General features: G+C 37.3%; 2 protein-coding genes across 10 annotated transcripts in view; one reads left to right on the plus strand and one right to left on the minus strand.

The window, feature by feature from the left end:
• The window catches only part of RPGRIP1L (RPGRIP1 like), a 104,182-nt gene extending 96,259 nt beyond the window's left edge, over positions 1-7,923 (minus strand). For 3 of the 5 annotated variants that reach the window (XR_010124465.1, XM_063655152.1, XM_063655153.1), the window contains exons 1-3: positions 7,649-7,718; positions 4,447-4,538; positions 2,461-2,605 (exon numbers count right to left, since the gene is read on the minus strand). Coding sequence is in view for 4 of the 5 variants with exons in the window: in XM_063655152.1 (XP_063511222.1) it covers positions 2,461-2,605; positions 4,447-4,531 (230 nt within the window). In the remaining variant the exon portion in view is untranslated. Of the gene's footprint in view, positions 1-2,460; positions 2,606-4,446; positions 4,539-7,400 lie in introns of all 5 variants that reach the window. The other 2 variants (XM_054453516.2, XM_054453515.2) reach the window with 2 other exon arrangements.
• FTO (FTO alpha-ketoglutarate dependent dioxygenase) overlaps positions 7,805-23,511 on the plus strand; it is a 408,367-nt gene continuing 392,660 nt past the window's right edge. For 2 of the 5 annotated variants that reach the window (XM_054453522.2, XM_063655154.1), the window contains exon 1: positions 7,963-8,075. In XM_054453522.2, the coding sequence (XP_054309497.1) occupies positions 8,031-8,075 (45 nt within the window). In that variant the 5' untranslated portion in view covers positions 7,963-8,030. Of the gene's footprint in view, positions 8,076-23,511 lie in introns of all 5 variants that reach the window. The other 3 variants (XM_054453520.2, XM_054453523.2, XM_054453521.2) reach the window with 2 other exon arrangements.

Below are 23,511 nucleotides of genomic sequence, written 5' to 3' on the forward strand. Positions count from 1 at the left end.
TTGGCCAGGTATCACAGTCCAAGAGGGCCACACACTCTACCTAGCCCTTTAATGAGTTTAGGGACCTAAGCCCCACCCAATGGCCTGTGCACAAAAGTAAGGTTGTCATACGAATGAGATATCAACCTAAATATCTGAATTTTCTGCTACAGAGAGACTTTCACACATAGATATAGATTACATTCAAAAGAAAGACACAGATTTAATATAAAAAGGCAGTTAACACCCAGATAAAAATAAATGACCCTAATTTTTAAGGCAGGGTATCTTCAAATTCTTCAAATGATATTCAAATAAACTTTGTCAAGAAATATGATTGCATCTGTTTGTCTCGTAATAGCCATACATTCCATTTGTTGGATTTGATTATTTTATCATATTAATGAATCATATGTGATCTGGCAAAGTCTGAGTGCTTATTTAAAAAGGTAGTTTTGGCTAGACAAGGTGGCTCATGGCTGTAATCCCAACACTTTGGGAGGCCAAGGCGGGCGGATCACCTGAGGTCTGGAGTTCATTTGAGACCAGCCTGGCCAACATGGTGAAACCCCGTCTCTACTAAAACATAAAAATTAGCCAGGTGTGGTGGCAGGCGCCTGTGATCCCAGCTACTCGGGAGGCTGAGGCAGGACAATCACTTGAACCCGGGAGGCGAAGGTTGCAGTGAGCCGAGATTGTGCCACTGCACTCCAGCCTGGGCAACAGAGACTTCCTCTCAAAAAAAAAATACATAAATAATTAAAAAATTAAAAAATAAAAAGGTAGTTTATAAAATCTACATTTATAGAAAATAAACTATTTACTTTTTTGTTTTGTTTTGTTTTTTAGACAGAGTTTCACTCTTATTGCCCAAGCTCAGTCCAATGGTGTGATCTCGGCTCTCTGCAACCTCTGCCTCCCGGGTTCAAGCAATTTTCCTGCCTCAGCCTCCGAGTAGCTAGGATTACAGGCTTGTGCCACTATGCCCAGCTAATTTTTTGTATTTTTAGTAGAAATGGGGTTTCATCATGTTAGCCAGGCTGGTCTTGAACTCCTGACCTCAAGTGATCCACCCGCCTCAGCCTCCCAAAGTGCTGGGATTACAGGCATGAGCCGCTGTGCCCAGCCTATTTACTTCTTAAGGATAAATTTAAAGACAGTTCTACTCATGTATCTAGGTCACAGTCAGTGGTGTGAGACTGAGAGGCATTTAGAGCTTTTGGGTCATAGTGTTCATTGGATCATTATTCTCGTAGCTACTAAGTAAAATAATCTTCCAGGAGGTTAAATGGCTTGAACATACATATCATAGGCTAGTGGCAGAGAGATAACAGAATGCATACATACAACTTGATTCCTAGCTCAGTCCTTTTCCCATTAAACTACATGGCTCATTATTCAGTTGTTTTTTTATTTTCTGGCTATGACAAATTACTAATGAGGTCAAGGATGTGAATTCAATTCTTTTACTTACCAGTTAGGCTTACAAAGAAAAAAATTGTTAGGTGGTCATAGCAGACTACATGCCTCATTCTGACTGGCTGATGTGTGTGGGATAATGGTCAGAAAAGGAATCAGGCAAGTGAGTCACAAATCTTGAAAACAGCCATCATCATGACTAAAACCCAGCTCAAAGTAAAAGGCCTGCACATAGCAGGTCAGTGGGTTGTTAAAGTCCACAGAGTAGAAACTGAACTGGAACTACTTCCTTAGGATGGATTCTAAGCAGAAAAACCCTATTTTCATTCTTCAATGGTTGTCTCACCTTTTCTTTGAACCTAGAACATAAATATGAATACAGACCTGCTCATGATTACACATCTGAACACACTTTGTTTTTAATGCCGTCCCTTCAGAAGATAGCCACAGAATTTCTGAATAAAAAAGAATGAAAGAGTATCTACTCTTCAGAAATCATTTTTGCCAAGATTTTTTGCACATAAATCAAAAGTGACAATACTGTTTCTTCAGAAACAGTAGAGACTCTTTGAAATCAATATAGAATCTAGTATAACCCAAGCAAAGTTAAATATGTTCCAGAGACTGAAGTGATGTTTTCATTAGTAAACCCCAAATCTTAAGGGAACGTGCATTCTAACAAGTTAGAATAGTTAGTTACTTTTTAAAACTTTCATTTTAAAATCAAGACATTTAAAAAACAGATGCTTTGGCCATTTGCTTATTAAACTATAAATATTAAACCAAAAGTTATTTATAGGTATGATATACTAATGGCACTCTTAACTATTAGCTTTTTTCTTTTAAATAGCAAATTCAGACATAATAAACATTCATAATCTTTTTGGTTTATTATTCTAGTTTGCAAGATTTTAGAGCAGGAAATAAGCAGGATGTACTTATTTACATCCTGCCTTGTTCCAAATAAGATTCAAGGTGGGGTTTTCAATTAAGTTTATAAAATACCATACCCGCCAAATTTTACTGAGTCAAGAAAAAAAGCTAAAAGCTTTTTATCATAACCTTTTAATTTTATCCTCCTGCTTGCGGGCATGCTGTTTAAGTAAAATGTTCTCATCATGCAAACGCAAAAATCTGTCTTCCAGTTCCTCACGACTGACACGTGACACTGCCTGGCGAGACTTCATTGTCCGTGTTGTTGAAGTTTCTGCAAAAATGCCAAGATAATTAATTGTGAGGTTACTTAAAATAGTCTCTAAAAACTCTTGATATTAATTTAATCTCTGATGCACTTATCTGAGATTTTTTCCTTTGTGACCTACAATTAAGATTGCTTTAGAAAATGTTGTACCATTGTTTACATTAATTATTTAAGGTGAGAATAAAAATCTTTGCTATTAATACTTTATATACAGTTTTTGGAATTTGAATAGCAATAGTATCCATTCAAAAATTTATTCAAGTGCCATTCTTTAAGAATATAAGATGGAATTCTGATTCAATAAAGACTCTTGAATTTACATGCTGAAAGTTGTGACAACTAAAAGAGTATCCGAAGGTTATTTTTTTACAAAGGTAAGAGTAAGAGTAATTTAGTAAACATAATATAACTAAGATATTTTTCTGCGCTATGGGTGTCTTAGAAAACAAACTATAAAAGTTGTAAGACCAAATAAAAAAACCCCTAAATTTAAAAATTATCATTTAAAAACTTCACAAATAATTTCTCTATATACTACCTTAGATAAATTTTAAGAACGTTTATACTCTTTAGCATGTGTTTATGATTTCTTTTCACAGACGCTTAAATTTGGTATTTTCCATATCATTGTGAAGTAGGTCGATTTTCAACAATTCTCTAGTAGAAACAAAGAACAAACTGATAGAGACTAAGGTCCTGTGATAGGTTACTGAGCACAAGAATGGAACTTATAGAGTATCAAAACCCAATAAATCGCTTTGCACACTTACAAGTTATTTGTATAATACTTGATACTCCCTGAAAGATCTGCAGAGCAAAGCTTACACATACTTTTTACTTTTAACAATAAAATCTGTGTAGCCAAAAATTAGCCGGCGTGGCGGCGAACACCTGTAAACCCAGCTACATGGCAGGCTGAGGCAGGAGAATCCCTTAAACCCGGGAGGCGGAGGTTGTAGTGAGTGGAGATCGCGCCACTGCACTCCAGCCTGGGCGACAGAGCGAGACTTCGTCGCAAAAAAAAAAAAAAAAAAAAAAAAAAAATTTCTGTGTAGCCAAATTTTATCTTTTTCAATAAATAATACACTGACCACTTTTCTGGTTTTCACAGTGGCCATTTACACTGCTCTGATTAAAAAGTGTACATAGATTCCTAAATGGAATGTATCTTAAATCCCTAGCCTTCTCAGGCTAGAGGGGGATTTTATGTTTTCTATGAGCTGTTGATAATCGATACATGCATGACAGCATGGCTAACACAATGGACACACAAAGATAAACACAGCTCTCTGTTCTAAATTGTTCTTTAAAGTAGTGCTTTTCTTTCTTAATTTGAAAGTGCTTTTTAGCTCTACAGCAACTACTAAGTGATAAAAGGATAAAGAAAACCTTTAATCCACATTAATTTGATAAAAAAGTCACTGTCATGTGAGACATTCCACTTAAAAGGCAAAACACTTAAAATATGGCCTTTCCTCCCATATAAAATTTAAACACAAAGAAATGTTTTAATACTGAATGTAATTTAAACCAGGCAATTCAGTTTGGAGGCTTGATACTCTCTATGTAGTTTCTACTGATGTGAGGAATTTTAAAAAGATGATTTATGTTAATTCTTTATCAGAACAGAGGGGGGACTGTACATTTTCTATGAGCTGTTGATAATTGATGCATGTAGTAAAATACCATATGTGTTCTAAATGCTCCATCTTTTTGTTTAGTCCAATCAAGGACTATATAGTTACTTAAATGGTTTGGTTTGTATGAGTATCAGAAATACTTTGAATTAAAAGTAAAGAAGTCAGTGATCAAAGTTCATAACTGTAATAAATAACAGCTGGCCATACCTTGTAACCCTCCCATTCCAAAGAGGTTTAGACCTGTATCCTTCACAGGCAAGTCTCCTGCAGTCTCATCAGTTGGACCAGACATGGCCTAGCTGCGGAAAAAAGAAAATTCAAATAAACTCTTTCCAAGTTATTACATTAACTATGCAGTGGAATGAACCAAATAAAATGAAAAAGGGACTAGGACTTTAATGGGCATCTTATTGTCCACATGTGCTGCTTGGAGAAGATGAAAGCTTCTATTCTAAAAGTACTACTACATTCAATCATGGAGACAGTGTTCCTTTCAACAGTGTATTTCCTATAGTTTGCTTAGGAAATGAAGTAAGATTATCATTGAAGAAATACCTCCTCTCCATCCCTTTCCTCTCGCCAGCCTCCAAAAGAAAGCAGATATCTTGGAAAAAACTCAGGTCAGGAACTTGATTCAAATGGTTGCTCTATCATTAACAAATTAGTCAAGCCACCTAAACTCTCTGAGTTTCAGTCTCTCAGTTTTAAAAATGGAGAAAATAATACCTATCTCAGAGAGTTATTCTAAGAGTAAATGGGATGAGTAAATTAAAAGCACTGATCACATGTGCCTGGGATGTCAATATTACTCAAATATTAATTGTCTGCTTGATGTACAAATGAGTGGGCAGTTCTGTGCATTTTGTGAAAGTTTTGTGAAAGAGGTTTCGTTGCATAAATTTACCAACTGGGTTTGTGTTTTTTTTGTGTGTGTGTCTTGCCTTTGTTGCCATGAGGCCTAGGTCCCACCCAGGGTTCAACTACTTCAACATACAGGCTGTCTAGCTAATTCTGGTATTTTTATAGTTTCTATTCTTTACAGAAATGCACCACAATAACTCTATTTTGAATGTGGATGTAAGTGGTCCACACAATATCTAGTATGCAAAAATAAAGGATTTTATATTTTCATTTCAATCTACCTAGTAAGCTACATGCAAACTGTGAATGAAGATACTCTAAAGGGCAGAGTTCTTAAGCTCTAGGATATTGGTTCTAGAATGTAAAGACCAAGACAGTAGCAAGCTTCATTGTCTTGTTCAGCTCTGTATTCTTGGAGGCTAGCATAGAGCTTGGTGCATTCTGAGAGCAGGCATTCATTAAATAGTTGTTGAGTGAGTGAATGGAGTCCATGGGGTTTCAGGGTCTGTGAACCCAGAGATGGTTTACCAAATTTTGTATGTATATGTATATATGCAATATCTTTTAAAGAGGATTCATAACTCTTATTATAACTCACAAATGGTGGAGAACCATTGCATTTTGCTTTTACAGAAACAGCTAACAGACAAATCCTTGGAAGATCATCTCCTTCTTTTGGAAGTACTCCTATAGAAAAGGTCAATTTTTAGGATCCTGTTGACACATAGGCCCATATATGAAAATGATTAGTTTTCCATGACAGAGTTAAGGTCACTTTAAAAATAATGAGAAAGACGATGATCATGATGATGATGGTGTTAACATTCATTGAACGCTTATTATGTGGCAGGTACTGTTCTAAGTGCTCTGTTATAGGAATTAATGAAGTGTCTCACCATATCCTTGTGAGGTTGTTACTCAAATGATTCCTGCTTTACAGATGAGGAAGCTGAGACACAGATTAGTTAACTCACTTAAGGTGGTAGTTGAAAGTATTAATAGTTGTGTCTGGTGATATTTTTGGTTGTCACAACAAGGAAGCGGGATGCTACTGGCATCTAGTGAGTAGAGGCCAGGGATGATGTTAAATGTCTTACAGTGCTTAGGAGACATAATAATGAATTATCCAGCCCAAAATGTTAATAATAGTGTGGAAGCTGAAAAACACTGCACAATGCTGCAATGCCTCTCCAACACCATCTCATGTTATCCTTCTTTGCTCACTATGCTTCACCTACATTATTCTTTACTTTCCTCGAACCCCCCCATACCCTTGTCTTGCTCAAGGCCTTTGTATTAGCTGGTTCCTTAATCTTTGGAGCTCAGCTCACTTCCTCAGACAGGCTTTCTCTGACCATCCTATGTTAGAGTAGTCTTCCTTACATTTCTTCACTGTTTATTTCTTTTCTTTTCTTTTTTTTTTTTGAGACAGGGTCTTGCTCTGTTGCCTGGGCTGGCCTTGAATTCATGGGTTCAAGTGATCCTCCCACCTCAGCCTCCCGAGTAGCTGGAACTACATGTGCGTGCCACCATGCATGGCTTGTATCTCTTATAGCAACTGCCTCTATCTGAAATTATCAGATAAAATTATTGTTTGTCTCCACTAAAAAAGGATAAACATCTTGAGACGGGTATTAGTCTTGCACACAGCTGTTCAGGAACAGTGCCTGGTACAGGGTGGGAACCAACGTTAATATTTATTGAATGACTGGCTGTGCGCGGTGGCTCACACCTGTAATCCCAGTATTTTGCGAGGCCGAGACGGGCGGCTGACTTCAGGCCAGGAGTTCGAGACCAGCCTGGCCAACATGGTGAAACCCCATCTCTACTAAAAATACAAAAATTAGCTGGGTGTGGTGGCACACGCCTGTAATCCCAGCTACTCGGGAGGCTGAGGCAGGAGAATCGCTTGAACCTGGGAGGAGGAGGTTGCAGTAAGCTGAGATCTGACCACTGCACTCCAGCCTGGGCGACGGAGCAAGAACCTGTCACACACACACAAAGAAGAATGAAGAAAAAACATTTATTGAATGAATAAATGAATACCAGGTACTGAGATTAAAATGGCAAGCAAAACCCCCGCCTTTATGAAGCTAGCAAGTTATGGAGGTAATCACATGATAAACAAATAATATATAATAATATATAATATATAATTAAGCAAACAATAGACTACTCAGGAGGTTTAGGGTCTATTAGGTTTACCAACTCCTAATCCAGGGCAAATGAGCAAACTGTGTTAGGGACCTACAACTTGCAGGATCTGGATAGAGATGGCAATTAGCAGCATCAATTCTCACCTTCATGGCTGGGATATAACATTTCAAGTTGGTTCTGGACGTGGGGATAAAGGGCGGGCTGTGATTCAGGCCTGAGGATGTGGAGGTGTCTTGGGCTGGGCTGCTTTCACGCGAGCAGAACTCTGGGGCCAACTCCAGGGCCTTCTCCAGGCCGCAGAGCGGACCCTAGGACCCCGGCCCGCGCTGCAGTGGGGAGGGTCCGCAACCTCCACCCACCCTCATCCTCCCCCATCCTCCCGAGTACTCACCTCGCCACTGGCCCTGCAGCTAGCTACCGTTGCTATAGCGCCGACAGCGTGGCGGGTGGCTGGCCGAGAGGAGCACGGGAGAAACATGGCAGGCCCCCGTAGCCTCCTGGGAAATGTAGTTCTCCTTGGACTCCAGCCTGTTTGCTCGCTGGGTAGCGGACTACGCTCTTCCAGCTGTCGGACCTGGGAAATTCTCCTGTGCTCAACCCCGTGGCGCTCGCGGGCGTCGCCGCCGTGCATCCTGGGAGTTGTAGTTTTCTCCACTCTGAGAGAGAATGGCTCCGGACGGGAGCAGGACGCTGAGAGAACTACATGCAGGAGGCGGGGTCCAGGGCGAGGGATCTACGCAGCTTGCGGTGGCGAAGGCGGCTTTAGTGGCAGCATGAAGCGCACCCCGACTGCCGAGGAACGAGAGCGCGAAGCTAAGGTATGTCGGGCTCCCGGGGCCTGGAGATCTTCGTGCGCTGTGAGCTAGGATCAGGGAACCGGAAGGGCTTGGTTTGATGGCGAGCGGATGCGCGGTGTTAAACTAAGGGATGACAGGGCCTTGTCAGCAAGGGACCTAGAGACATTAGAGGGGGTGTTACAAATTCGTGCTCTTCAGGATGCAGGCCGAGTCTTGTTGGATCGGTTCAAAAATGAGAAGCAAGATACCCATTTCTTTGTCCTTCTTCTGCACCTATTCCTTGGTTAAATTTGTAGCCATCCCTGTGCCTCAGTTTACCGGATTCTCAGATGACTGTGATCATATCAGCTGTGCTTTCTCATAATGGTCTCTGAGGACTGAGATCGGCTTAGATGAAATATCTGTGCAGTCAGCTGTGTTTCTTTGGAACAATTGTCTCAGTGACCGGCTGATAACAGTTTGTGTCTTTTAGCACTGTGGATGTGAATCTTTAACTACATTGCTCCTCTCTACCTTTGGTGTTCAGCTTCTGGTAGTTGCCATTCCATGGGATGACCATAATAATGGCAACAGCGATTTTAAAAAGCATTTATTGTGGGTCAGGCACTGTATTAGGTGCACAATATTTAAATTATTTCATATCATTGTCACAGCAGATTACAAGATAGATATTATACAGATGGAGTATAAATAACAGCACAGCTTCACAGATGAAGAACTGAGGCTCACAAGCATTGAGCGTTTTCCTTTCTCTCATTCCCAAAGTCAGATCCTGTTGAATTGTCTACGTATATTGGGAATCTGCCCACTTTTTTTTTCATCTCCACTACCTTGGACCAAGCTACCATCATCTTTTTAATAGACTGTTGGAATAGCCTATTGATTGGCCTACACTCACTCTACACCCTAACTTAACTCTTCTTCCACCTTCTCTCTCTCCTCTCAACTACCATTCTCTTCTGCACACCATAGAGTAAGATCTTCATGAAATGCGAATCTAATTATGTCCCCTTCCTTTCTCCTTACTCTGCCAATCACCTGTTTAAAAATATTTCATGGCTTTCTGTTGCTCTTAGGATAAAGGCAAAACTTCACATTGCCTACAAGATCCTGCGTGGTCTGGACCCTACCTGCTTTCACAACCCCATTGGATATGACAGTCTGCTCTCTGCCTACCAGTCACTTTGGCCTTCTTAAAAGTCACTCTTCCCTATACTTCATCGGGCTTCAGGGCCTTTGCACATGTTATTTGCTGCCTACTCTATGTTAGGCAAATATTGGCAGTGAATATCAGTGTTAAATAACGTAGACACAGTTCTTGCTTTCATAGAATTTCATCTTACAAGTGAGTCTGTTTTAGGGCAATACAGCTAAGGATTTAAAATATAAAATCTGCTCTATATTGACCTGAGTTATTGCAGTATTTCATAAGGGACCGGAAGTTTTCATCCTTGAGTCTGCATATGATGTGGATAATATATTAAAGATAAGCACAAAGAGGGTGACCCTTCTGCTTTAGTCTACACAGTGCAAAGAAACAAATGTCACCTCATGGTGTTGTGCATGATGTCTTTCTCATCTTTCAGGTTTATTTTTAAAGTAATTCATTTATTCTGTGAAGATTTATTGAGCACCTATTATTTGCCATACGTTGGGATTATAATTTTGGCTGAAATAGAATCACTGCACCAAAGGAGCTCTTACTCTATTGAAACCATAACCATTGCCTGTGAGGTAGTTATTAGTGTCATCCATATTTTAGAGATGTAGAAACTGAGACTTGTAGGTAAATCGTGACTTGCCCAAGGCCACTTGGTTGCTAGGTGAAACTAGTGCTCTGAGCCAGGTCTTCTGACTCCAAATTCAAGGCTTTTTCCATTTTCTGCTTGTGAAACATGTTGAATTAGTAGAGCAAATTGTCTTCCTTTTTTCTTTAAAAAATTTGCTGTTCATTTAAAATTTGTTTGCTTAATATTATTTGTTAGAACAAAGTATAAGTAGTTGTTTTAAATCTTAAATGTAAAGTGCCCAATGGCTCATGAATTATTTTCTCTTTTTCTAATAATTTTATTGAGGTATAATGTACATACAGTCGTTTGCAACCATTTTTGTGTACAATTTGATGCCTTTTGACAAATGTATATACCTGCAAAACCACCACAATTGGCATAGAGAACATTTCTCTCCTAAGTTCCCTCTCATTAATTTGTGGTTAGTCTGTCCCTCCACCTTGGCCCCCAGGCAACCACTGATATGTTTTTTGTCTCTGTAGATGCATCTGTATTTTCTAGATTTCATATAAGTGGAAGCATACAGTGTATACTTTGGGGTCTTTTTTTCATTCAGCGTAATTATTTTTTTTTTTCAAAATAGAGATGGTGTCTTGCTGTGTTGCCCAAGTTGGTCTGGAACTCCTGGGCTGAAGCTGTCCTCCTGCCTCTGCTACCCAAAGTACTGGGATTATAGGCGTGAGCCACTGTGCCTGGCCAGCATAATGATTTTTGAGATTAATCCGTGTTGTTGTATGTATCAATAATTTGTTCCTTTTTATTGCAAATTAGTGGCCCACTCTATGGAGATACCACATGTTGTTTATTCATTCACTTGTTGCTGGACATTAGGAATGTTTCTGGTTTTGGACTCTTATGAAAAAAGCCGCTTTTACCATTCATGTATGAGTCTTTCCATTTTCATTTCTGTCAAAAAAAGCTGCTATGACCATTCACGTAAGTGTCTTTCCATTTTTATTTCTGTCGGGTAATGCCCAGGAGTAGAATTGCTTAGTTATAGGGGAGTTCTTTGTTTAACCTTATGAAGAAATTGCCAGTTTTCCAAAGTGATTTGACCATTTGTTTTAGTTTCTTATGGCTGCTGCAACAAGTTACCACAAACTTCGTGGCTTAAAACAACAGAAATTTATTATCTTACAGTTCTGGAGATGAGGCATTGAAATCAAGGCGTCAGTAGGGCCATACTCCCTTTGAAGGACTCTAGGGGAAACTCCTTCTTTGCCTCTTCCAGCTTCTAGTGTCCCTGGTGTTCCTTGGCTTGTGGTAGCATCACTTCATAACTTCTCTGCTTCCACCTTCACGTGGCCTTCTTCTCTCTGTTTCTGTGTCTCAAATGTCTCTCTCCTTTCTGTTAAAAGGATGCCAGTCATTGGATTAGGACCCGTCCGAAATCCAGGATGATCCTGAGATCCTTAAGAGCCTCAACTTAATTACATTTGCAAGGACACTTTTTCCAAATAAGGTTACATTCACACGTGCCGGATTTTTGGATTCGGACATATCTTTTTGGGGAACAACATTCAAATGCACTGCACCCTTTTACATTCCTACCAACTGTTGGTAGGAATGTAAAATGAGAGTTCTGCTTGTTTCATATCTTTTCATCGCTTGTCAGTCTTACATTTTAGCCATTGCAGTAGGTGTGCAGTGATATTTGATTTTAATTTGCATTTCAGTGATGACTAATGAGGTTGCATATCTCTCTTTTTGTAAATTTTTATTGAGGTATAATTTAATACCATAAAATTCACCTGTTTTCAGTGTAGGACTCAATGGTTGGTAGCATATTTGCAGAGTTGTGTAACTATCACCACCGTCTTATTTTAGAACAGTTCCATTCCAGAAGAAACTTTGTATTCATTTGCAGTTATTTCTCAATTCTACTTCATCCCTAGGGAACCACGAATCTACTCTGTTCTTTAGATTTGCCTTTTCTGGACATTTTTGTATAGATGGACTCATACAATATGTGCTCTTCTTTCACCCAGGATGTTTTTGAGGTTCATCCATGTTGTAGCATGTATCGGTACTTTGTTCCTTTTTATTACACAGTAGATAGAATTCCAGTGTCAGGCCGAGCGCTGTGGCTCACGCCTGTAATCCCAGCACTTTGGGAGGCCAAGGCAAGTGGATCACCTGAGGTCAGGATAACTTAGATCAAGACCAGCCTGGCCAACATGGTGAAATCCTGTCTCTACTAAAAATACAAAAATTAGCCGGGAGTGATGGCACATGCCTGTAATTCTAGCTACTCGGGAGGCTGAAGCATGAGAATCACCTAACCCGGAAAGCAGAGGTTGCAGAGAGCCCAGATTGTGCCACTGTATTCCAGCCTGGGTGACAGAGTGAGACTCTGTCTCAAAAAAAAAAAAAAAAAGAATTCCAGTGTCAGGATATACCACATTTTGTTTATCTGTTCACCAGTTGATAGACATTTGATTTGTTTCTACATTTTGACTATTATGGAAAATGCTACTGTGAACATTTGCACCCAGTTTTTGTGTGGACGTGTTTTCATTCCTCTTGGGTAGATACCTAGGAGTGGAATTACAGATCATATGGTAAATCTATGTTTAACATTTTAAGAAACTGACAAACTGTTTACTTGTGTGGCTACACCATTTTACATTTCCCACCAGCCATTTTGAGGGTTACAATTTTGTCACATCCTTGTCAACACTTGTCGTCTGTCTTTTCTATTGTAGCCGTTATAGTGGGTGTGAAGTGGTATCTCATTGTGGTTTGATTTGCATTTCTCTGATGGGTAATAATGTTATATGCATCTTCTCATGTGCTTATTGGACATGTATATATCTTCTTTTGTGAAGTGTCTGTTCAAAATCTTTGCCCATTTTTTTTGTTGGATTGTTTGTGTTCCTATTATTAGGTTTTATGAGTTCTTTATATTTTCTAGATATAAATCCTTTGTTTACTATGTGTGTTGCAAACATTATCTTCCATTCATCTAGGTTACTTAATAGTTTTTAAGACAGGTCCATTTTATCAATGTTTATTTTTATGATTCATGCTTTTTGTGTCATATCTATGCAGTCTTTATCCCAAAGTCACAAAGATTTCTTGTTTGCTTTTTAAATTAAACTTTGTCATCCCCATAATGGGTACTTAGTTTTTATTTTTCTTTTCTCTTTGAAATAACTTAGATCATATTTTCTTTCTTGTGATTGCTTATGCTATGGACTTTTATGCTGTTTCCAAGTCTGGAGGGTGAATAAGAAGGTTGGACCAAATAGCTTTCTATGATTAACATTTATTTAATTTGTGTTAAGCACATGAGAATACTATACGGTATTCATGCATTTTTAAAATGAACTTTTCTTCTAAGGCATATAATAGAACAGTCCAGATTAGTATTTGATGGTTTGAGTTAGAACCATGGCGTCTACTATTTCCTTACTGTTGGGATAGGGGATTCATACCCTGTGCCTCAGTTTCTCCAGTCATTAATGAGGTTAAGAATAGCTGCTTCTGTGGGTTGGTGTGAGGACCCAGTGTGATTAGGTCTAGCTACTATTCCAGGAGTAGAGTAGCATGCCCTTGATTGAGTTTGGTGGCCTGAGGGGTCCTCTGCTGGTGTGGGGCTGGCCCTATGCATTTTTTCCCAGATGTTATAATTTATTATTTTGAAATGATTTAAAACTTATTGAAGAGCAAGAGTAGAACCTAGAGCTCTCATAGACCTGTTTGTCCGTCTTCACAGGCTGACATCTTGCTGTGTTCACTTTATTGCTCTCTCTCTCGCCATATATATCCACATGAACAATTTTTTTTAATGACCATTGCAGAGTAAGTTGGAGACATCAGTCCTCTTTACCCCTAAATAGTTCAGCATGTATTTCCTAAGAACATGGACATTCTCTTACATACAAATATAAACACAATCAATTGTTAATTTCAGAAAAAGTTAACATTGATATAATGCCATTATTTCATCCAAAGTCCATATTCAAATTTTGCTAATTGTCCTAATAATGAATTTTATAGCATTTTTTTTGCTGGTCCAGGTTCCATCTGGATTGCATATTACCTTTCATTGTCAGGTCCCTTTGGTCTCTTCTCCTTTAATCTGGTGTCCTTTCATGTCCTTTAAATTGGTTCCTCATCCTTTTTCTTTCAAGACATTGACATTTGTGATGTGTGCAAGCTATCTTTTATGTATTTATTTATTTATTTAATTTTTTTGTAGAATGGCCCTGTATTCTTATTTGTCTTATGTTTCCTTATGATTAGATTCAGATTTTGCTTTTTTTTTGAGACCGAGTCTTGCTCTGTCACCCAGGCTGGTGTGTAGTGGCGCGATCTCAGCTCACTGCAACCTCCACCTCCCGGGTTCAAGCGATTCTTCTGCCTCAGCCTCCCGAGTAGCTCAGACTACACACACGTGCCACCACACCCAGCTAATTTTTATATTTTTAGTAGAGACGGGGTTTCACCATGTTGGCCAGGCTGGTCTCGAACTCCTGACCTCGTGATTCACCCGCCTTGGCCTCCCAAAGCGTTGGGATTACAGGCGTGAGCCACCGTGCCCAGCCCAGATTTTGCATTTTTGCGTGTATATTTTTGAGGAAAGATGGGACCTCTAGAGGTCGCATATTTATAATCCACATATGCATCCTGGCTGAAGGTAAGTTTTATTCGGCCCAAACAAACTAAAAGTTGTTTCAGAGTTATTTTCTAATATTTAAGAGTTGAGAGATTTCACATAAAGATCTGGGTGTCTGACTCTCTTGAAAAACTCGAGTATCTGGTAACAGTGGGCATGCATTTTCCTAACTAGAATTGAATAGTGGCTTCCCTTTTAGGTGGGAAATGTGCTTTCCATTTTGCTGTGATCCAGTTTTTCCCCTTCAGTTACAATATAGTGGTGTAGTGTGGAGCTTTAGACGCAAACTCCTGAAATTGAATTCTGCTCCCTCATTTACTTGAGCAAGCAATGTAACTTCTCTGAGCCTCCATTTCCTCATCTATCAAATAGGAGTGATATGGTTCTGGTAGGGATTGAGATATTATATACACATAAAACATTGCTGGCATACAGTAAAAATAAACATTGTTGTCATCATCATCATTATCACCATCATCACCACCACCTTCACTACTGCCTATCTGACCCCAGTAGATATATATTCTGTATGTGTGTGTGTGTATATATATATATATATATATATATATATATATATATATATATATGTATTCTGATCCCAGGACATTTATTCTGTAAACTTATGTTGAGTGTCTAGTCAAGTGGATTTTCTCAAATGGGGTTCCATTAACTTATTTCCCATGCAGCCAGAACGGTACTAGTTTTGTACCACCTTTCAGAAAATTGAGAATATAGTCACTCAAACCATTTTCTGTGTTCCGTGGTTCAGATAAGGAACATGATTAAGTGTCAAGTAGTGTACTCAGCACCAGGGTAAAGATGGCAGACACAGTCCCATGGAACTGGCTGGCTGTCCATGGAAGGTAAGTCAGTACCAACAGTAGAGTGGTGAGTTTTATCACGGGAGAACATGGTAGCAAAGAGGATCTAACATGGCCTAGTGTCATGGAATTCTTTCCTTAGAAGATCTGTTTAAAGGTATATCCTTATGAGAGGCCTGGGATTCCTTATGGGGTTTTTCAGAAACATTATAACTGTTTCATTAGTCATGGAATAAAAAGCTATGGATGTTGAAATCCAAGTTAGCTTCAAAGACTCTTATGCTGGCTTAGGTTAGATAATCTTTTAAACTATTAAAAATAGAACTAGTTTAAGTTTATTGTGGAAATGGTTATATACCTAAGAACATTTAATAATTTTGTTTGAGTAATGTACATTTTTATCAGTGAAGGAAACTATCCAAAATATGTAACCTACCGTTTTAAGTAACATGATTTAAAAACTCTTCTGCTTTTGGTGATAGTTGTCTTATCAACTTTAAATGATAAGGTTTATTGAGTTATAAAAATAATAACTTGGCCAAATGCAGTGGCTTATACCTGTAATCCCAATGCTTTGTGAGGCCAACGTGGAGGAGGCTCACTTGAGACCAGGAGTTGGAGGTTACAGTGGGCTGTGATTGTGCCACTGCACTCCAGCCTGGGTAACAGAGTGAGACCCTGTCTCTAAATAATAATAACAATAACTCAACCAAAGAAAGTTTGTTATTTATGTTTTTACTGACTGAGTATTTTTACCTTATTTTATATTTCAAATTTGGCATTTTATTGAGGTCCTGAGAAGGTTCTTTTGGAGTCTACTTTTATTATGGGGCCATTCTAGATTATGTCACCAGTTTGTCTAAACTGGACACTAAATATGGGACAGTTTTGGTGTTAGGCCAAAGACCAGGGGACTTGAAAAATGAAAACCTCACCTGACAAATTCTACTCTCTGTTTCTTTTCCTTCTTCCCGAAATCCATTATTATTTTTTGCTTAATCTCTCCTTCAATATATGGGTAAGCCTTTAATCACTGTTTCGGAGGTTTAGTTGACTTCTGTAAATAGAAGAAGAGTTAGTGTATTTGATCATAGTTTCCAAACCACTTTAAATACTGTACCTTACTTGAAAATTAACCAGCTAAACTATTGAGTAACAGTGAGTTCTTGTTGCTTTCTGTTATTTCCAGGCCTGTTTCCTAACCCTCCTAGTATTGGTTTTGAAAACTAAATTAGCCATTCAACAAAAGTCTTAGACACTTTGAGCAAACAGTAGCTTCCTTGAAGATAGCATTTGTGTCTAATTCATCTTTTCATCTCTCCATTGTACCTGGCAGGATGTCTTCCACAAAGGAGACATTAATAAGTATCTGGTGAAGAAAGATTAAATGGTTGAGAGAGTCCAGCATCTGTTATGTGATACATGTGACCCTTCATAATTACGATTCTGGATCCTTGGCTGCTAATGAGATTTACTGTGGCTGAGTTTAGTGATACAGATTTTGGCATGTAGATGATAGTCTCCAAAAAAGTAGAGATCATGTTTTTTTTTTCAGTTTTGTCATTCACCATTTTATCCCTAGCCCTTAAGATTTTGCCAGACACATGGTAGATATTCCATACTTGTCAAACAATGAATGAATGAATTCCCAAGAGCATCACTTGTTATTGGTCAGTAGACTTTCTAACAGTGAGAGATGGAACCGGAATTTGAAAGAAATAATGGAAAATGGTTAAGTACTTTATGAATTTTAAATTAACATACCATAGGTGTGGTCATTAATTTTGAGAAAGAAGACTCTTCTGTTCAACACATACTTTAGCAACTGTCAACCCTTGTTTTCAAGTGTTCTCTTCCAATTTTAAAATGCCAGTTTACCTTTCAGATTTAGAGTATTTTGTTGTTGTTAGTTTATTATGGCAGTTTTCTTGCTAAAGTTATATTTAAAGTGTGACTTTCTAACTTCTAGAGGAGAGGAACTTTTGTTAAGGTGGTACTTTTGGAACCTTAATGAAAAACACACCTTAGAGAAGGTGAATTTAGAGTTCTGCTAAGCACATTCATTTACTCTTCTATTATAAACTGGTTTTGTAATATTTTATAAAATTGTCTCACTGGTTGATTTCACAATGTAAACTGGGAGGATTCTTAGGATTCCTTGGGTTGGGTTAGAACAGGTTCAACAGATGAAGATTTGTGTTGGTAGGGGCTTGTTTCCAAACATTTGTCCTTGGCATGCTGTTTGTTAAGCCATCACATGTTTGAAAGTTAAATCTTGAATTGGTGCCATGGTTTGCATTTAAAAAAATGTATTTTATTATGATAAGAACACAACATAAGATCTACTCTCTTACCACATTTTTAAGTGTACAATAAAGTATTGTAAACTGTAGGTACAATGTTGTATAGCAGATCTCTGGCACTGATTCATCTTGTATAATTGAAACTTTATGCCGCTTGATTAGCTCTTTCCCATCCTCCCAGCCCTGGTAATCACCTTTCTACTGTCTGATTCTATGAGTTTGACTATTAGAAGTGCATTTTTGTTTTTGCTATAAGCATCTGTCCTGTTGCTATGCCGATCATTTATTTACTCTGTAGTTTTGGAAATGACCTGCTTACAAGGTGACCATGCCTCCCCTGGTGTTAAAAAACTGCCATATGGATAAAGGGCAGTTAAGACCATTACAACTGGTAGAAACCAAGTAGAAAATTCAGTTTGAAGGACCAAATTATGTTGCAGCTGCTCTGAGGAGGAGATTTGTTGCCAGAGCATGAGTGTTTTCATAATTGTTTGTGATCAGAAAATTCAGAGCTCTGATTTCTGTGTTAGCCCTAAGTCTGCCCTTTGGCACCTTCATTTAGTGATTGGATCATTCAAGGCTGAGCCTCAAGGGCCAGCATTTCTCCAGTAATAATATAAAATGGGCTGATGTTGCAACCTTAACTCACTCTGCTGAATTGGGCATGATTAAAGTCTCAAGGCTGCATTAATATGGATTTTCTATTTCTATGTACAGCCGTCCATTATCTCACTATTTTCCAGTTTGCCATTTTTTGAAAACAAAGATGGAAAATTCTGCTGATGAAATTTTTTTTTTATGTCTGTCAGCACAACAGCATTTTTTTTGGGCTTAAGAATATGAGAATAGCACCGGGCAAATGAATGCAAACATTACAGTTTATGTGGACTCTAGCCTGTTGTCATGTCAATCTTGTTATTTAGGTAAATAGTGTGCAATTTTTTGCCGAATCAGCAGCCAATATGCTGCGAGCCATTTTTGTTTTAGTTACATTATTGGCTGGTAACACTATTAATGAGACAATAATTGGGAAATAGTAGTCATTGTTCTCATAAAACACGATCCTTGTGTTGGAACCACAGCCAGGCGGAGGAGTTGCATATGCAGACTGCGAGGGAGGAAAGGATGAGTAGCCAGTGTTCCCAGCTTTTAAAATCATCAGACCCCTGCTGCTTAAATTGCCCCAGCTGTTAATGCTGGAACCATTACAGTAATGGACTCAGCAAATGAAGGAGAATGAAGACACGCACACTTTATTACCAGAGGGGCAATTTTCTCTTCATATGTAATAGCAGCGGTGCCTCATATTGATCAGACCATCAAGATACTAATCCTCTGTAAAATTACTTGTTATAACTGAAAATGTGTTAATCCAAATCAGTCTGTGTCCTGACTGTCTACTTACTATTGAATACAGACTATTAGATGCTTTATTTTTCATGATTTGAAGGCTTTGCCCTGAAAATGGTTGGCTTTTCCCTTGCAACACTGAGTGCTTAATCTTAGCTATAGCCCAGGGTTGTCTTTTTGTTTTAAACAGAACATCACCCACTTAATTAAGGAGTGAGTGTCTGTCTTGCTGAGTTATGCTGGTGTTTTATGTTCCTCTGGATTTATTAAGCATCTTGTTTTACATTCAGTCTGTGGTTTGTGCTGTAAATAAAAATAGGCCCATCTTGTGCATATTAGAAATTTGCAGGTAGCAAATGTCAATAAGTACCAGGGATGTAAGGTTCTTTGATTTATACTTCAGGCACCAGGTTGTGGTTTGTCGATTGAACCCATAGGCAGGATGCATCTTGGTGTCTTCTGTGGAGCAGATGTGTTTTTGCATCGTTGTCTGAGAAAGTTTATGTTTATTTCTGCATCCTTGGTTCAGTAGATTGCTTTTTAGACAATGAGGCATATCCGCTCCCCCTCTTATGTCTTGTGAGAAATGACTACAGCTAAACATTATTATGAGAAGACCCGTTAAAAACTGATTTCTATCTTCCTGAATATTTGGAATTTTGGGAACTTTGTAAAATTCCCATTTTTTTCATTATAGTCTCTTTCCACATACCTTATATGTTTATTTGTATATAGACTCAGATGCTCTCTTGGCAGTATATTTATTCTAGTATGTGTTATAGCTGAAAGCATTTGTGTGACATTCTCTGTAGAGTTCATTCAGAAATACTTAATTAGTACCCTTTGTGTACCAGGACTTGGATTACAGGCTGGAGACCTGAGGACGAGTAAGATATAATCTTTGCCATTGAGGGCCTCAGTTTAGGAGGAAGACAGGCATGTAAACAAATAATTGTAATAATGCAGTATAGTAAATACTAGTCTACTGTGATGTGTACTTCTTGGGAGCATGGGCGCAATAGTAAAATCAGCCTCATTGGTTTTTTTTGCTGTGTTATCAAAAGCAGAATTTTGACATCCACTTTGAGACTTGTTTCTGAATGACTCGTAGCTGTTTGAAAGAAATCTCTTCCTTCCTCACTGGAGACATGTTTACCACCCTAGGGGGATAGTCAAAGGAAAGTTTTCCAAAAATGTTTTGATCAATGACCACATCTTTGGATATGTATAGAGTTTCCCAAGGAGGCTACTTGAAAGGAGATAGTGCTTATGTTGTTTATGTTCTGGCATTTATGTATAAATCAGTCTTATTGCTTTAGAGTATAGTTTATGAGGAGAAACTGTAGCCTGTGGTGGTTAAGAATGTGGAATCCTTTAGCTGTATTTACTGGCTGAGTGATCTTGGGCAAGTCACCTAATCTCCTTGAGCATCAATGTTCATCTGTAAAATGGGGATCATAATAGTTGTGAAGATTAAATGATTTAATATATGTAAAGCATTTAGAATATTGTTGGGGTAAGTGCTATATAAGGTTAGTTATTATTATTATGTATGTGACTATTAAAGTAATGAAATTATTTTTCATATGTAGCTTATGAAAGTCAGCTTCGTAAATATAGAACCACACTGTATATATAAGTATATGGTATATGAGATAGAGAAGCATTTCTTAAATTTCTTAATGAAATTTTTTTTCTGATTATATAATAATTTTTTATTTTAGAAAAACTAACAAATATGGAAAAATATGAGGCAGAAAAAAGTCTCATAACTCTTCAGAGATAAATACTGTTACTTTATATCGGTGTATTGCTTAGAATATTGTTATTATGCTTATTATATATAATATATACAGTATGACTAATTTTATTTAAATATATTTATGATCTATATTTATGTAAGATATATTTTAAACAAAGATTAGAAAGATAATTTGTATATTTTTTACTCTGCTTTTTTTTTTACCATCCAGTATATTATATTTTTTCATATAATTCCAATTGTATAGTATTTTATGGATTTTTTTCTATCCTATCATAGGTTATCCTTTAGTCAACATTCTTGTACATAAATCTCTGCAAATCTTTGGAATGTTTCATAGGGTAAATTAAAAGGAGAATTGTATGGGCTAACTTTTGTTAAGATTTTTGGTTCTCATTGTCAAGTTGCCACCCAGGGAAGTAATGCCAGTTTCCAATTTAAGAAGCAATATGTGAGAATGCTTATTGGTACATCCACTCTAACACTGGGAATTATCAGAAAACAAAAATGTTTGCTAATTTGGAGGAGAAGCAGGAACTTGTAGAACTAATTTGTATTTTCCTAATTATTATATTTGGTTGAATTTCCTCCCACCATTCATATTGGCCAAATATAGTTCTTTTGTGATTTGTTTATTCATATAGGCTTTGTTCATTTTGCTAACGTGTTTGTATTTTCTTACTGATTTGGAAAAATATTTTGTAGATTAGGGATGTTATTTACTAATCATGTGATAGAAATATTTTTCCAGTTTGTTTATTGCCTGACTTTTATATTTTTGTGATTCAAAAGTTTTCCTTCGTTTTTAATTAGAAAAACATTTTCCCTCTCAGTATTAGATTAACAGTCACTTATGCATTCTTCTGGTTATTAATATTTTATGTTTTTTTCATATAATTGTTAAAATGTGTCTAGAATTTAGTTGGTGTTATGGTATGGAGTAGATGTGGAAATTTTTCTTCCCCAAGGCCAATCAGATATCGCTGCCTGCATTTATTGACTTATCTTTTACGTACTGATTTGAATGCTTAAATGATCAGATCTGCTTTTTATCCTGTTTGTTTTTACTTTGACACATCATTTTAATTGCCATTGATTTATAATATCTTTCTATATTTGGCAGCATAAGGCCCCTATAATTAGTCTTTACTTTCAAAAATTCCGTGGCTCATCTCTTTCTTTGAGAAGACAACCTAAATTTTTTCCCAGGTAAATTTAAAAATCACTTTTTCAAGGTCCCCCATGTGCCCCACCAGTCTTTTGGTATTTTAATTGTTATTGCATTAAATTTATACATTAATTTGGAAATAACTGAAATATTTATGGTAAATCATTTTTGTCATTCAATAATTATCTGTCTCTACATTTGTTTAAGTTTTATGATCTTCAGAAAGCTTTGTAATTTTGTTCAGTTGGGCACTATTTATTACTTTATGTAAAATACGGGGGTATTTTATATTTTTGATTACTATTTTTTGGTTACTATTGAAAATGGGATATTTAAAAATTGTGTTTTTTAAATGATACTTAAGAAAGCTTTTTATGTGTGTGCTATTTTTGTATTTGGCCACAATACAGAATGCATTCTTATCATTCTAATAGTTTTGGATGATTTTCTTGGGTTTTCTGGATATTTACGAGGTAGATAATCTAATTATCTGCAAATATAATTTGTTTTTTCCTCTTTCAGTAATTATACTCTCCTCTCCTTTTTTTTTCCTTCTATTATTACCTTGTCTAGAACCTCCAGTTGGTAGTGGTTATAGCAGATAGTCATGTCTTCAACAGTTATACTTTGGGATTCTAGTATTAAGTAAAGTGGTAGTTGTTGGCAGTTATCTTTGATTCTTACTTTTTTGTTTTCAGGGACTGAGTTTGAATTTTACTGAATTTTAGGAACATTTTTTGGATATCTGTTTAGATGGTAGTATCTTTACTTCTACTGATAAAATGTAATTTATTAGACTTTCTAATAATGGTTCCTTGGGATAAAGCCTACTTGGTTATATTATATAGGTCTTTTAATATATTGCTGAATTCAACATTTTAGTATATTTCAATTAGGAAAGTAAGATGGGTCAGTATCAGGGATTCTTATGGAAACTGCAGAGTGGTATTCCAGGGGTTGAGGGTATATCAGAATCTTTGAATGGGGCATATATAACATACATGTTGAACATAATTCAAGCTACAGTTTGTAAAGCCTAATAAAGCATTTTTGGCTGATGGGGCTAAGATCACAGTAGAAGAAGGTAAAGTGAGTAAAAATATTGAGAAACTCCTTTTTGTGCTTTCTTTTGTCAAATTTGGTATTGTATTATGCTAGTATCATAAAATGACTTGCAGAGTTTTCCTCTTCCCTCTCTGCTTGGGAACCATTTACAAAGCATTAGGATTATTTGCCTGTTGGAAGTTTGAACTTTACTTCTTCTTCTTCTTTTTTTCTTTTTTTTGTTTGAGCAGCGTCTTGCTGTGTCACCCAGGCTGTAGTCTTGGCTCACTGCAGCCTCTGCCTCCCGGGCTCAAGCAGTTCTCCTGCTTCGGCCCCCCAAGTAGCTGGGATTACAGGCGTGCACCACCACGCCTGGCTATTGTCTATTTAGTTTTCTACTTGAGTAAATTTTGGTCATTATATCTTAGAATGGGAGAGTTTTACATTTATTGACATGGCATTCAGCATAACATTCTCTGGTTTACTAGGGTAGAATTGTATATAGTTTTATAATTTAAAAAATTCCATATTCACTTTTTCCATCTTCTTTTAAATTATAACTTTGTACATTCATGTCTTCTCTTTAAAAACTGACTAT

The sequence above is a fragment of the Pongo pygmaeus genome, chromosome 18 (assembly GCF_028885625.2).
Source record: "Pongo pygmaeus isolate AG05252 chromosome 18, NHGRI_mPonPyg2-v2.0_pri, whole genome shotgun sequence".
NCBI classification, from domain to species: domain Eukaryota; kingdom Metazoa; phylum Chordata; class Mammalia; order Primates; family Hominidae; genus Pongo; species Pongo pygmaeus.